Here is a 14,214-nt window from a genome sequence, read left to right on the forward strand (position 1 = left end):
AGCCCTAATTATTTTACATGTCTGTTTGTCAACAGGTAAACCTAACACTGCATATGTTGGCAAATAAATTCATTCTGCCTAAGTAATTAAAACCTACCTTTTCAAGATCCCTCGGTAACCATTGGTTAAGTTTCTTTTGAGTTTTTTCAATAATAGAATTAAAATTTTAAGAGCTTCTTTTAGGTTGATGCTTAGCATTTATTGTTCCCATAAAAACTTCTTTTTTGATTGGGATATTAAAATAAGACAGTTCTGTTTAATTGCAACAATCTTACACTCACTTAAATGTAAATAGACACCTGAAGTCTTTCAGAATCGGTGTATAGCATCAGTTGTAAAAGGAATTTGTGATTTTTCTTTGAAGGAACAGTACAGTGTCATCTGCTAGCTGAGTTATAATTAACTCTTCGGCCGTTATATAGATACCTCTCACGATGCTATTTTTAGTGCAATAGATGAGAAGTTGATTTACCAACAGGGAATTCAAGCAGTGACAGTCAGTGTCCAGTGTTGATACCTGATACTTCCCTTCCGAATCCGGTCCATGTACAGTGTTTATGTGCACATGAGAGTCCGAGTCACACAACCTACCTGATTTGTATGTGTCTATGTGCTCTTCTACTTGCTATTCAGTTGTATTTCTTTTTTCCCATTGGTACTGTACATCTCCTGGCATTTGTTCTCATTTGTATCTGTTCTTCACTATTAATATAAAAATAATTTGACCACTCAATTCACTTTTCTGTCAGCACCGTGCGTGCTCTCCCACTTGAATTAGCCTTATTGTCATTATATTGCACAGTATAATGAAAAGCATTTTGTGACTGTCTCAGTTCTTAAAAAAAGATACATTAACAATGAATAAAAACGGCAATACAATGAAGATCATGGTCTCTGATTACCCCCCCCCCCCCCCCCCTTTCCATTCAAGGTGAGGTGGTGGAGATTGTACGGGATTATAAGTACCTGGGTGTCCACTTTGACAGCATATTGGACTGGTCTGGGAACTGCACTGCCCTCTGCATGAAGGGTCAGGTTTTATTTCCTGATAAGTCTGCAACACAAACCTGCAGATTTTCTACCAATCGGTGGTAGTAAGTATACCTTCATCTATGCTGTCGTGTGCTAGGACAGCAGTTTGAATGTGGCGGATGCAACTGAGTCGATCATAGACGATTCCACTCACCTACATCACAGTGTCTAAGCTGGACAGAAGAGCACTTACAGCCACAGACTGATCAACCTAAAATGCACCACAGAACGCCTGAGGAAGTCAGTACAATCAGTAAATTAATCAATCAGAACAAGTGCAGTAATATCTATTCTTTATCAATATCAGATATAAATATCACTGCGAGATGACTGCGAGATATCACATGAGGGGCTGCTGTAAACACACTTAGCGTCCTCCAAACCACACATACATTTATGTGTTACTAAACTTTTTGTGTCATCTGTTGCCCTTTGTGGGTCCTCTGTGGCTTTCACAAAATGGAAAAACCATTACATTTCTTATGCCAATCCCACAATATATCGAAACCGTGATTGGAAAAGTTGCGATGCAGAAGGGTTGACTGTGTACACTACATACTGAAATGCAAGACCTCACAATATAAAGCAACAGAAATTTTGTCTGTTCATGTATATTCAAAGCTTTGTGTAATCTATAGGTTGTGATGGCAGTCCTGACAGCCCCACTTAACAACTTGTGTCCCATCTTCCCTGCCATCTCCATAGCTCCTCATCCCTCCTGCTGAGACAAACAGTTCCTGGTTCTTGTAGGGAGCCATGAGGGCATGGTGGCAGACCCCAGAAAGGTTGTGGCGATCTGGCCCACCCTGCGAAGTTTCTCCAAACTACGCAGGTTTCTGGGTCATGCCTCCTATCGTGAAGAACTTTGCCAGAACCAAGAAGGGGCAGCCCTTCAAATGGACTAAAGATTGTGCCAACACCTTCAACCGCGTCCAAACTGCGCTTATCAATATCAGTTAATAAACATGACCCACGAGGCAAATCCAGTTACAATATACTGCAGCTACTGAGCTGTTGCTTTCTTCACTGACACCTGAAGTGTCCTCTGAATGAGTGCTAACCTCGCCCATGATTAATGTTTACTACCGAAACAGCAGCACGAGTCGTACTCCGCTAGCTCAACCAATCTTACTGTGCATTTCTTGGGTGTAGGGTCCGTTCAAAGACTACCATATAATTGGTTGGAATTGCATTCGTTTCTGTGGTATGTTAGGCTGATGTGTACTATGAAGTTCCATATCAACAGTTTATCAGTTTTTAATTTTTTTTATCATATTGAGATCACAATTATTTAAGATGATCACTCATTGCCTTTGGAAATATCGTGAATTTATGGAACTTCTAAAAAACGTGTCTTTTTAGCAGTAGATTTCTTTGAACCCGAAATACATTTCAACTGAGAAACAAACAGAAGGGACAGCAAAGGTGTGTGCTAGATTTATAACACATAACAAAACAGGAGCATCACTGCAAAACTAAATGCAGCAGGACAATCTTTTATCTTGATTATTTTGTTTTGATAACCATTGTAAGCCAAAATTGCACTTGAAATTAAAATTCAATTAATCTCCCAGCGCTACTACTAACATGGTTCCCTATCACGAGTGCATCATTACATCTTGTGATTATTACTGAGGTGGAAATATTAATCTGCTATCTGTAACTCCCCTATTATCCTTAACATTCACAATAACATCTGACATAGCAGGACATGATTACTGTATTTCCTGAAATAGTATCACACAGCAAAATGCGGTACAATGTCATAAAATATGAATTCTAGTTACAGTGTTGGCAAGCTGAACTCTCATAACTCTGAAGTGTCAGTATTTTTATCAGCATAATATGTCATGTTCTCTTTTTCCTTTCCTGCCTCATGTTTGCTTTTTATTTCTCCTTTGTCACATGATTGGAGCACATCGCCATAGTAACCTGGGCACATTTGTGATTTCACCACCGAATTTGTGAATGGAGCAGGATGTAGAGGCCCCGTGGGAATGATTCTCTGTGCTTGTCTGCATGTGTCCCTGTCCTAGTTGCACGACTTCAGAAAAATGTTAGGTGTCAGTGCTACAGCACCATGACGAAGGCTGGAGAGGGTGGAGATGAAAAATCGGCCATCATTGCCGTCTCTTATCACTGCCTCATTGTTGTTCATGTGTGAGGATGAGAATATGGTCAATCCGCATCCCATGTGCCAATGCATAAGCATTTCTGTTCCCTATTTTACATTATGCATAAATATCTCAGTTGTATATTTCAGTGTACAGGCCAGAGAATAGACATGTCTAGTTATGGAAATGCAAAACTGAAAGTGTAACATAGCCCTTTTGATTTCTGACGTCTGTAAAAGCGAGAACATTAAAAACTTGAAGGCGGTGGCTTGTAGTTATGGCACACGCATGTGTTCTATGGCACTTCTGAGTTGATTATATCTTGTACATTTTGTGTGTATTATGTTTTGTGTTCATGTGTGATTGGTTTTGCAGAGCCACGGGGAATGTTTTGTAATGATTTCTGTTTGAGAAGTTGCTTTTGCACATACTGATATATCATATATCCACCAGTAGTTCTGGACAGTCACTGCTAGGTATCCTTTTTGGTGCTGCATGCCCTGTACTGTAAAAGGAAGTGTTTATTTTGGTGATACATGGGGAATACTTTTGAAAGAAAAAAAAATAATATAATGTGGAGTTGGATTGTAAAAACAAAGTACTGATTGTATTATGAGAACAGTATTGACTACAACTGCAACACAAGCATGACCTTATAAGAATGCAGTCTCTGTGTGAGGGATGTCATGGCGACCGCTACATATAACGTCACATACCCCAACTGCTCAACTTAATTTTGAGTCCAGGGCTGCTGGGTTGTGTGCAGGAGCATGCGCAGTGGGCCTGAGTGGCGAAGGAGCGTGCTCGCGCGTGGCGGAGTGGGCGGAGCGGAGGTGGGTGTGTAAGACAGCTGATACAGTTTCTATCATCCGATTTCAGCTACAGGCAATATCGCAGAGAAGCGTCTGAAGCGATCCAGTGGGGGCTGAGGGCAAAAAACCGAGCTGATTTTCATAATCGCACGCGGACTGACTGTGCACCTGCTGATAGTAAGTATAACAGCGCTGTGCGACATAACCGAACCGAGGTTTCCCATGCAGAATTACCCGCAGCAAAAGCTTCTCTTCACCTGCGTTTCCTTTGCCTTAATGATAAATAAACAATGCGTCATGTTTTAATTGAGACGCAGAATGGCATAGACATTAGGGCGATTAGAGTGATGCATCTACGGCGAATTTAATGGGATCGATGCCGAATTTGACAACGTTTATCACTGGAGGTAAAGACGATGTGGGAATGGAGACTGGAGCAAGATGCAGAGCATCTGCGGTTTGTGACCGAGGTTCGCTTTCTCTTGGAAATCCAGTCTGGGGAACGATGTCGCGTGCTGGCACCCATTATGTAATGCCAGAACATGGATAGAAATAATTCATGTGGTTCTGAATGATATGATCGAAACGAAAAGATGCTATGCTATTCATCTTTTGGGCTGAAGCATCACAGGATCAGTTGCCCCTCGACCTGCCCGTTAGCCCATCTGGTTGTTGTAGCGGCTGTAGTATAACCGTTAGTGACGTGCGTAGATAATTGCAAAATAAGCTGTAGGAAGGACAAACGTGTGTATTTCTGTGGGTTGGGCACATTGATATACCGTCCTTTATGAATGGAAAAGTGAATTGCTGGGGTTGAGGAGTACAGTGACGAGTCCATGGGTATTTTTATGGAAATACTTATTCTTAAAATGATCAAGAGATGCTGTGTAACGAGATGTAAAGGATTTAATAAGGGAATATGTAGGGATCCCAGTGAACAGAATTATTAGAGCACTGGTAGTAGGCAGAGTAAAGAAATATTAAATTGCTGTGTACAAGATTCAGATGAAAATATGTACATGAGCACAGATATTTGTATCTTTGTATCCTTATTTAAAGGTAATAGACTCATAACTTGTAGTTTTCACAATCACCATACACTCACACAGTGATATACTTTCCCCTGATATGCAGTGAAAACTGGGAAAGTGTGAATGGAATAAGTTTGAAAATGAAAGATGTACTATTCGGGGGTAGTAAATATAGTTAGGAGGTTTCTCTCATTACCCAACAACCTCCAACTGTCATTTAAAAAGCATTTTACACAAACTCATTCCAGTTATGATGCAGCCAACTCATTATGTGAATCCACTGGCTAACACTGGACTAACATCAGAACAACAAAACAGTGATACATTTTAACAGCTACATCATCACATAGAAGTGTAGTTAAATGTGTTTTTATGTATCTATGCTTATGGAGGATAAATAAATAAAATGTGCCATTAAAAGTGACGTGCTTGAGTTTTACAATACACCTACTTCAGAGAGGAATGGGGTGCAGATTGGCAGGTGTGTATCCAGTGGTGTAGAAAGGCACAGGTATCCTGGTAGATTCAGGGGGACCAGCAATTGGTAGGAGCCCTTGCATAAGTAAAATAATATGTAAAATTGGGTGGGGGCCCAAAATAAAATTTTGTCAGGGGTCCCAGAATTTCTAGGTATGCCCCTGCGTTTGTCAGTGTGAATGGAAAAGTAAGGCATAACGAAGACTACCTGCATTACCAAGCATTTAAAAACAGGAAGTGAACATAGCTGCAAGCATGTGAACGAGTGCATAATGAAGATCGTGGGGGCGATGATGTAATGCTTATGAGTGACTGACTATTGCAGTGAGGGGGGTGTCAGCACGTGCCTGTCTGGCCACATAGAGGTGGCTGCCCCCTACTGAATGAACTGTGTTACAGCAATAATTGCGTGTACTTTTATTACAGTGTAATGCCATTTTACAATTCTGCTTGATTATAGTCAATCAGTATGAGACTGATTACAATGTTTTATTCAAATTGTTTGTCTCCTATTTTAATATATGAAACTTTGTTGCATTCAAGAAATAATTAGGAGAGAAAGTGATGGTTTCTATTGACCACATTAATCTTTTAATTAAAATAAAATGTAGGTAGTAGAGATATTTGCATCTCCATACACATATTTTAAGGTAATAGACTCATAACTCTCATAGTTTTCACAAGCACCGTACACTCACAAAGTGATACAATTGTAGAGTACACCTGATATGCAGTTATCTGGACAATCCATTTTAATACAAACACCTTCCTCTATACATATAGTCTGGCTTCCTCTCTGTATTGTTCTACATGATGCCAATAATAGATGCCACTAAACAACAGGCAATGAAAAGTGATTTAGCTCTGATCTAGACTCACGTGCTGCATATGTACTCAAACATGACACTGTATTGTATATCTTACATCAGGGGTCACCAACATGGTGCCCTCGGGCACCAGGGCGCCCCCAAGGACCACATGAGTCGCCCCGCGGACCTGTTCTAAAAATAGCCCAACTCACCAGTGAGCAGCGTCTAAAATTTTATCCTGTTGTTATTCATCTTTAATCACATTTGCATTTATATGGATTTGAAAATGACAATATCAAAAAAAAAAAAAAACTATTTAAAACATGTTTATTATACATGAAGTTTAGATAAGTTTAGGAGGCCGTTTCAAACTGGCAGCCCTTCGTATGGCTCAGTGCCCATGAAGTAGCTCTCAGTTTCAAAAAGGTTGGTGACCCCTGTCTTAGATGCTCTGCTACTATTTGAATGCATTTAGCTTATTCATACACTGTTAATACTCTATAGGTCTCTAGGTCTGTTTAAGTGTTTTCCTGCCTCTTGTGCTGACATCCCGTTTCATTCCCCGCTTGCAGTGTGTGTGTCCGTTGTCTGGCCCAGACCCCCTCCCTGCCATGGAGTGTGTGGATTGCAGGCATCGGCCTGAGGGGGCGGGGTTTACTGCCATGGGGAGCGTGGGTAGTGGGGTGTCTAGCCAGCAAGAGTTTGCCCTAAGGAGTGTGGGGACGCGAACCCAGAGCAGCCCCCCACAGGGCCCGTGTCACGCCCAGCAGGCCCCGGGAGGGCGTGGCTGCAGTGCAGAGAGACCCCAAGCCCTAGCTGCTCCTGACAGCACTGAACGCACATCTACAAACACCTGCGAGAGTCACACACCACACAGTGACCGCTGGGCCTCCAAAGACGACCACGCTGTCTCCAGCAGCGACTGTACCGTCTCCAGTGGCAGTCAGCTGGTGACCAACAGCGTGTTTATGAATGGGGCGGGGCGCAGAGGAGGCCTGGACATCTGTGGAAATAGTGTGGTGCTGAAGAAGAAGAAGAATGTTAGCCAGCAGGGGGCGCACTGCCGAGAGAGAAGGAGCAAGCCGGAAAACAACAACAACGTCCCGAGGATGAAACCTGTATCTAGCAAACAAGAGCAGGTACGAAAATGGCTACTTATATATCAGTCTATGTATACACGTGTGTACTTGTGTCTACGTGTGCATCCGTGTGTGTATGGAAGAAGACACAGAAGCGTTTTTCATGCAAAGGCCACTAAATATCATATATAGTGATAGGGAGGGAAAAACACTAAAACTTCCTCTGACTGTAACATGATACTGATTGAGAAATTATCATGACTAAGATTTGTTCCATCCTTCCACTTTGTTGAACACCAGCCTGGATTTTATCCCCGATCAGGCAGAGCTCAGGGCAGGCGACACCCGGGACACGATACCACAGACTCACACCAATGCATCGGGTGATTTGGTCACATCGCTTTAGCGAAAGTGCATGCAGGCCAGACGGATGTGAAATGAGGCTCAGACCAGAGAATACTGCCGTCTCTCATCATCACATCACTTGTCCGCTTTTCTGTATCTCTCCTTCAGAGTACTGATGGTCTAGTCCGGCCCTCTGCCTTTAAACCCGTGGTACCCAGAAGCTTCCACTCCATGCAGAATCTGTTATCTGCCCCACCTGCAGGAGGTGCAGGAGGGGGGCGTGGTGAGGTTTCAGGTGGGGCCCCCTGTGTACCGGGGAGGCAGAGGGAGCAGGAGAGCCCTAGTGGTGGGGCTGAGAACAGCACTGGTCAAAGTGGGCTGTCGGACTCGGGCAGGAACTCGCTGACCAGCCTGCCTACCTATGCCGGCTCGGCTTCCAGCTGCGGTCCAGCCCACACACTAGGGCCTCTCAGTGCCTCCACCAGCCACATCAACAAGCTAGGCACAGCCGCCCAGAATGGCCTCAGTGCGTCTGACAGTGGGCGCTCCTCCTCCTCCTGCTGCCAGCGCCTCAGTCGCCCTGGTGACAGGCCACTCCCCCTGCAGACATCCCCGCCCTGTGACGACATCATCCAGGACCTGGAGGACCGCCTGTGGGAACGAGAGCAGGAGGTGACACTTGGACATCTAAATGGACGTGATGGAGAGTTTTGGGAAGGATAGCTACTCCATTACAGCAGCAAGGCTTGTGTTGTTCTCTGTGTGCACAATCACACTATTTAATTACTATGGACACTATGAGTATAAAGGACTAAACTCTTGTGTCCTTTTCTTGATTTAGCAATAAAGTTACAATACTGAACCAATAAACTAGCTAGCAATAAACACAATTATATTAAACTCATGCTTTTATCCAAAGCGACTTAAAGGTTAGAGTTAAGAGTTTCTTTTTTCTTTTTTTAATGTAAACTCCCAGAGATATGAACCCCCACCTGGTGCATTGTTACTACAATAATCTACTTCTTAAGCTACAATTAGGCCACAATGTAAAACCATAATGGAAAAAAAAACAATAAGTACTGAAATTCTGTAAAACCATTAAAATCCAAATTATGAATTCCAAAAACAGTCCATATGATAGTTTTCAGTAATGGTAATGAAAGTGAAACTGAAGCAATATGAGCGGACAGCCTTAGGAGGGTTAGGGTTAAGGGTTATTAACTGTATCCGCCTTACCCAGGTACTCCATATGCGGCGAAACTTGGACCAGAGTGAGGTGGCGATTGCGCAGGTGTTTGAGGAGAAGCAGCGCGTTTGGGAGCGTGAGATGGACGAGCTGAGGCAGAATTATGCGGGGCGGCTGCAGCAGGTATCACGCAAAGCTCTGCGCTCCCAGCATGCCTTGCAAGCACAGGTCGCCCGTTTGCAGCAGGACAAGCGGCGGCTTCAGGATGAGATCACCGCACTGCTTACCCACCGGGAGGAGCTGGAGAGGAGGTGCCTGGATTACAGAAAACAGCAAGCAGATATACTCCCTCGGCTGGAAGAGACCAAGTGGGAGGTGAGCGTGGGGGTCACACCGTGACGTAATCAGCTAGCGGTGGAGGACACCACCCCCTGCAACATTTTTTCTTTGCAGGTATGTCAGAAGGTTGGGGAGATCTCCCTGCTGAAACAGCAACTGCGTGAGAGCCAGGGGGAGGTGACGCAGCGCGCGGGAGAGACGGTGGCCCTACGAGCCCAGCTGAAGGAGCTAAGTGCTCAGCTGAAGGAGAGAGAGGAGACGGCACTGAGCCTGAAGGGCTCGTATAGCAGTAAGAGCCTGCAGCTGGAGCACTGTGAGGGGGAGCTGCAGAGGACCCTCAGGGAGGTGGGTGCCCCCAATCAGGGCAGATAAGGTGCAGCTTTTACATTTTGTTAGCTCTGTCTTGTTTATTCCGTCTATCTCATACCCTCCCGCCATTCTGTCTCATACCCTCCCGCCTTTCTGTCTCATACCCTCCCGCCTTTCTGTCTCATACCCTCCCGCCTTTCTGTCTCATACCCTCCCGCCTTTCTGTCTCTTACCTCCCGCCTTTCTGTCTCATACCCTCCCGCCTTTCTGTCTCTTACCTCCCCCCTTTCTGTCTCTTACCTCCCGCCTTTCTGTCTCATACCCTCCCGCCTTTCTGTCTCATACCCTCCCGCCTTTCTGTCTCATACCCTCCCGCCTTTCTGTCTCTTACCTCCCGCTTTTCTGTCTCATACCCTCCCGCCTTTCTGTCTCATACCCTCCCGCCTTTCTGTCTCATACCCTCCCGCCTTTCTGTCTCATACCCTCCTGCCTTTCTGTCTCATACCCTCCTGCCTTTCTGTCTCATACCCTCCCGCCTTTCTGTCTCATACCCTCCTGCCTTTCTGTCTCATACCCTCCCGCCTTTCTGTCTCTTACCTCCTGCCTTTCTGTCTCTTACCTCCTGCCTTTCTGTTTCTTCATAGGTATCTCAGCTGAGGGACAAGCTGGGTACCTTTGAGGCAGAGGTTGAGAGTTTGAAAAGAGCCCTTGGCAAAGTGAACAGAGGGGTGGGGAGGGCCTGGGGGGGGCTACCTTTGACCCCGAGCCCCACAGAGGCAGCCCCTCCTCCACCTTCTTCAGGGGGTGACACCCTCCTGAGTCTGCAGAGTGACGAGGCCAAGGCCCAGCGGCAGTTGGAGGAGGCCGGGGATCTGCAACGGGAGCTGGAGCGCCTGCAGGGGGCGCTGCGTTTAGAGCGACAGCAGCGAGAGCAGCAGGCCCTCAGCTTTGCTCAGGAGCGCCACAGCTGGCTGGATGAGAAACAGCGAGTGCTACAGTACCAAGCACAGTTGCAGCTCAGCTATGTGGAGCTGCTGCAGAGGAACCAGGTGCTGGAACGTCAAGTGAGCCAGCTCGGGACGGAAGGAACCTCACCCCCACCCATTTCTCCATCCTTACCTGAGCCACCCACTGACCTCCACAGCCCACCTTCCACCAGTGACACGAAGTCCACTGCCCTGCACCAGCTGACCCCCGCTTGGCCGGCTGCTTCTCGCCTGGAGAGGATTGAGTCCACAGAGATCTAGGCCTTTAGCCACCCAGTACGATAGTGTTTCCACCATATCTCCCTCCAAACAAAAAGGATACAGAACCAGTAAGGGTCTATAGGAGCAATAACCATTATAACCACACCAAATCCACAGGAGAACCAAAATCAATATCAGCTTGTTCAGTGTGGGTTTGGGTTAATATTACTTGGTTTTTGCTTGTATCTACTTCAGAAGTTCTTTCCTGACTGGACATATCCAGTCAGTGTTTGTGGAATTCTGAGTATTTTAAAGCCAGACGCCAATGTTAATAATTTTAACAGCATATTAGGACCATTAGACTGGCATATGACTGAACAGCATTTACCAAAATCTCCATGCAAATCTAGACCTAGCTTTGGATACATGCAGACAGATAACCTTAATAAACCTTGACGCTTAAATATCACGAACATCTCACCATAAGCCGTGTACAATCTCACTGATAATCACATCTGTTTAATTCCTCCACTCGCCTTCACTGATTTAGTTTGTGTCTTTGACTTGGATACAGATACTCCTTCACTTGAACATCTCTCATAGTCATATAGCAGGTCAAACTGTATGTGAAGCAACCAAAATTCCAGAGAAGGAAAAAGTTACACCAAGCTGACCCAGATATTGTATGCTCTGTAATCACTACTCTATGAGAGGGTCTTTGTTAGTATGAAAATAGTGACAGGTTTGACAGTCTAAAGTGAATTAGGATTGCATCATAATCTTAGACACGATGAAAGCGATGCCTGGGAATATTATGATATGACCAGTAGAGTTTATGGAGGCACTGCGATAGAGCTTTAGTGGGTAAAGGCTAAACATGGAAAGCATCTGGGATGCTGTGGGACCCAAATTCATCAGAACTGTCAATTAAAAACTCCCAACAGGCAGAAATCTTAATGGTTGCTTAAATGATTAAACAAACCAAGGGATACTAGAGAAGATCACATCTGAATGTTGTTCCAAAATATAAACTTCCAACTGTGCGATTCAGCAACATGTAAAAGAATAGTACAGTAGTGTGTCTTGAAAGCAAGATTGTGAGTGGATACTATGCATTTGAATGGGAGGCGGTGCACGTGAAGTGAAGGCGAGGACTGTGGGTGACTGGTGGGGCACAGCACAGGGCTAAGAGGATGAGAAGAGATACAAGCAACGAATATGGAGGGATACTTCAAAAGAACTGAAAGACAACAGCTCAGGATGACTGATAAACTGAACGTGACTGATGACAGTAAATGGTCATAAATTCTTAATAACGTACATGAACATTGGAATGATGAGTGTGAAGTACATCACTTCAAATGAAGGTTTTGTGTTCTCAATTATTAAAAATAGAACAAGAGACTGAAAGAGAGAAATAGCCACAGGATGAGATACAGATTACTGATTCTGTCCCTTTCTAAGTAATATGGGTCAGACGTGCTGCTATGTTCATCTGTTGTGTCCTGTTGTGTTTTTGGTACAAAACTCAAAGGCAGTATATTTGGTTGTAAATACCATTGTTATTAATGAGTACATGTTTATTCCAGTAATGCTACTGTGTGTGAATAATTTAATACCAGTATTGTGAAAGGACACACTTTAATTTTTATTTTTTTAATTTTATTAATATATAGAACTTTCACTTCTACTAATGAACCAAACATTCAAAACATGTCTTTTTTTAACATTAACGTAATACATGTAACTCTCGTAGTGTTTGAGAGAATAAAATGCTACTACACTTGTAAAAGCTGATGACCACCATAAACTCCCTCAGAAGCCCTGGCAACCACAAGTGAACACACACACACACAGCTCTGCTATGCCTGTTTCTGCGGGGGCTCTCCATTAATTTCTATGGGCGTAACCCTAATCCCAACGACAGCCGTAATCATTACCCAGCCCTAACCTTAAAATGAACTAAAAGTAACCAAACTAAACTAAATTCTCCCTTGTGGGGACTGAAGAAATGTCTCCACAATGTAGTATATACAAACACACACACACCCAGTCCCCCCAAAGAAACCTTGCAAATCACGCACTAATTCAGTGATAAACCCTTGTCACTACCAGTCAACATAGCTTCTTTACAATAACATAACAAATGCAGTATTTTTAATAATTGATAATTGTGATGATCAATGTATTTCTAATTTCCTACCAAAAAAGTTAGCGCATCTAAATGATTTATTTCAAAGTCATTTAGTTTTCTCAACTATAAAACTGCTTTAAATATTCTCATAATCTGACGTTTGGTCACACCATTAATGTATTAATGTGAGAAGGTGCATGAATTCAGTAATAAACTGAATATACATGTAACTTTTACTTGAAAGTTAACAGGACAGATATTGTGAAAAGCTTATCAATTATCATCATAAATCAACCCTCAAAAAAAGAAGGAAAGAAATTCTTTTAATCATGGATCTAATCGATGCTGGACTGGGATTAAAAATTGCCCACGGCATTTTTTAGGGGGGGGCATGTACGGGACTATTTTTCGTAGGGTAAGACAGTCTTCTCTAAATGTAAATAAACGAAGATAAAGTCCGTTTAAATCTTACAAGTTATCCGTTTACGCAAGAAATATTAGCTGCTTCGCGATACAGGCCCCTGACTTAGATAACGCGTATGTATTATGTTAGCTTTCTTCAAGTTAAATTTAGAATAAAACAGCAGACTGTAAACCATTATCATGAGAAAATTATAAGTTAGTAAGGGCATTTCATTATATAGTTATTTCTTGAACTAGCAAGCTGATCTTACAAACACTTGAAACAGGTGCCGCTTTTGCGTGTTTGCGTACATTTTAACGTGTGAACTATCGGTTCAGCCCGTATAATAAAGTGACTTCAACCTCTGCTTTGGCTTTATTCTCAGTGTCTCTCTTATTAAAGTTAAACAATAAAGTGATTGAAAACGTAACTCTATAAAATTCATGTGTCATTGGACCGTATTTGTGTTAGCGCCACCCAGCGGTAGAGTGTGAATGCCGGTAGAGTTCCCGTTAACCTTAGCTATAGAATTAGAAGTACAGTATAAAGGGCCCTTTCACTGAGTGAGCAGTTGTCCTCTCTTTTCTCTTTAAACATTTTGTAAACTTAATGTTCTCTGATTATGAGAAATTTCTGTAATTTATGCACTTCACTTCTTCAAACTTAGGCTAGTTAGCAAATTTCGGCTAACTAGTGTGTCGAGAGACGACGGCAAAACTAAATTCATTTCGGCTAAAACAAAGGGGATTACAGAGGAAGTCCGATTTACTTATTTTTGACGAAAATCAAGAAAACAAATCCATATATTTATTTATATTTGAGATCGTAATTAACGTATTCTGAAAATGAAACTTAAGTGAGTGTCCAATAAAAGAATATAAAATTATGTGTAAATTTTTTTAGGACTCCTGTCACTCAGAGCCCATTGGAATCGTCCTACCTTTCTCCCCCCTTTAC

General features: G+C 43.3%; 1 protein-coding gene across 2 annotated transcripts; it reads left to right on the plus strand.

Annotated features, from left to right (window-relative positions):
- The first annotated feature begins 3,944 nt into the window (after positions 1-3,944).
- Positions 3,945-13,623, plus strand: LOC111843767 (leucine zipper putative tumor suppressor 3-like). 2 transcript variants are annotated; one of them, XM_023811603.2, is made up of 6 exons: positions 3,945-4,135; positions 6,848-7,414; positions 7,868-8,371; positions 8,940-9,260; positions 9,339-9,569; positions 10,178-13,623. In XM_023811603.2, the coding sequence occupies exons 2-6, from the start codon at positions 6,887-6,889 to the stop codon at positions 10,778-10,780; spliced, it is 2,187 nt and encodes a 728-aa protein (XP_023667371.1). In that variant the 5' UTR covers positions 3,945-4,135; positions 6,848-6,886; the 3' UTR covers positions 10,781-13,623. The 2 variants fall into 2 exon arrangements, with proteins under 2 accessions (XP_023667371.1, XP_072570277.1); XM_072714176.1 differs by having other exon boundaries at positions 8,306-8,371.
- Positions 13,624-14,214: the final 591 nt, after the last annotated feature.

The sequence above is a fragment of the Paramormyrops kingsleyae genome, chromosome 7 (genome assembly GCF_048594095.1).
Source record: "Paramormyrops kingsleyae isolate MSU_618 chromosome 7, PKINGS_0.4, whole genome shotgun sequence".
In the NCBI taxonomy this organism is placed as follows: domain Eukaryota; kingdom Metazoa; phylum Chordata; class Actinopteri; order Osteoglossiformes; family Mormyridae; genus Paramormyrops; species Paramormyrops kingsleyae.

Excerpts from the sequence above, each read along its gene's own strand:
- LOC111843767 (XM_023811603.2), top strand. The coding sequence starts at position 6,887 with ATGGAGTGTGTGGATTGCAGGCATCGGCCTGAGGGGGCGGGGTTTACT. Across the intron at positions 8,372-8,939 it reads TGTGGGAACGAGAGCAGGAG|GTACTCCATATGCGGCGAAA; the intron begins GTGACACTTGGA and ends CGCCTTACCCAG. Across the intron at positions 9,261-9,338 it reads TGGAAGAGACCAAGTGGGAG|GTATGTCAGAAGGTTGGGGA; the intron begins GTGAGCGTGGGG and ends TTTTCTTTGCAG.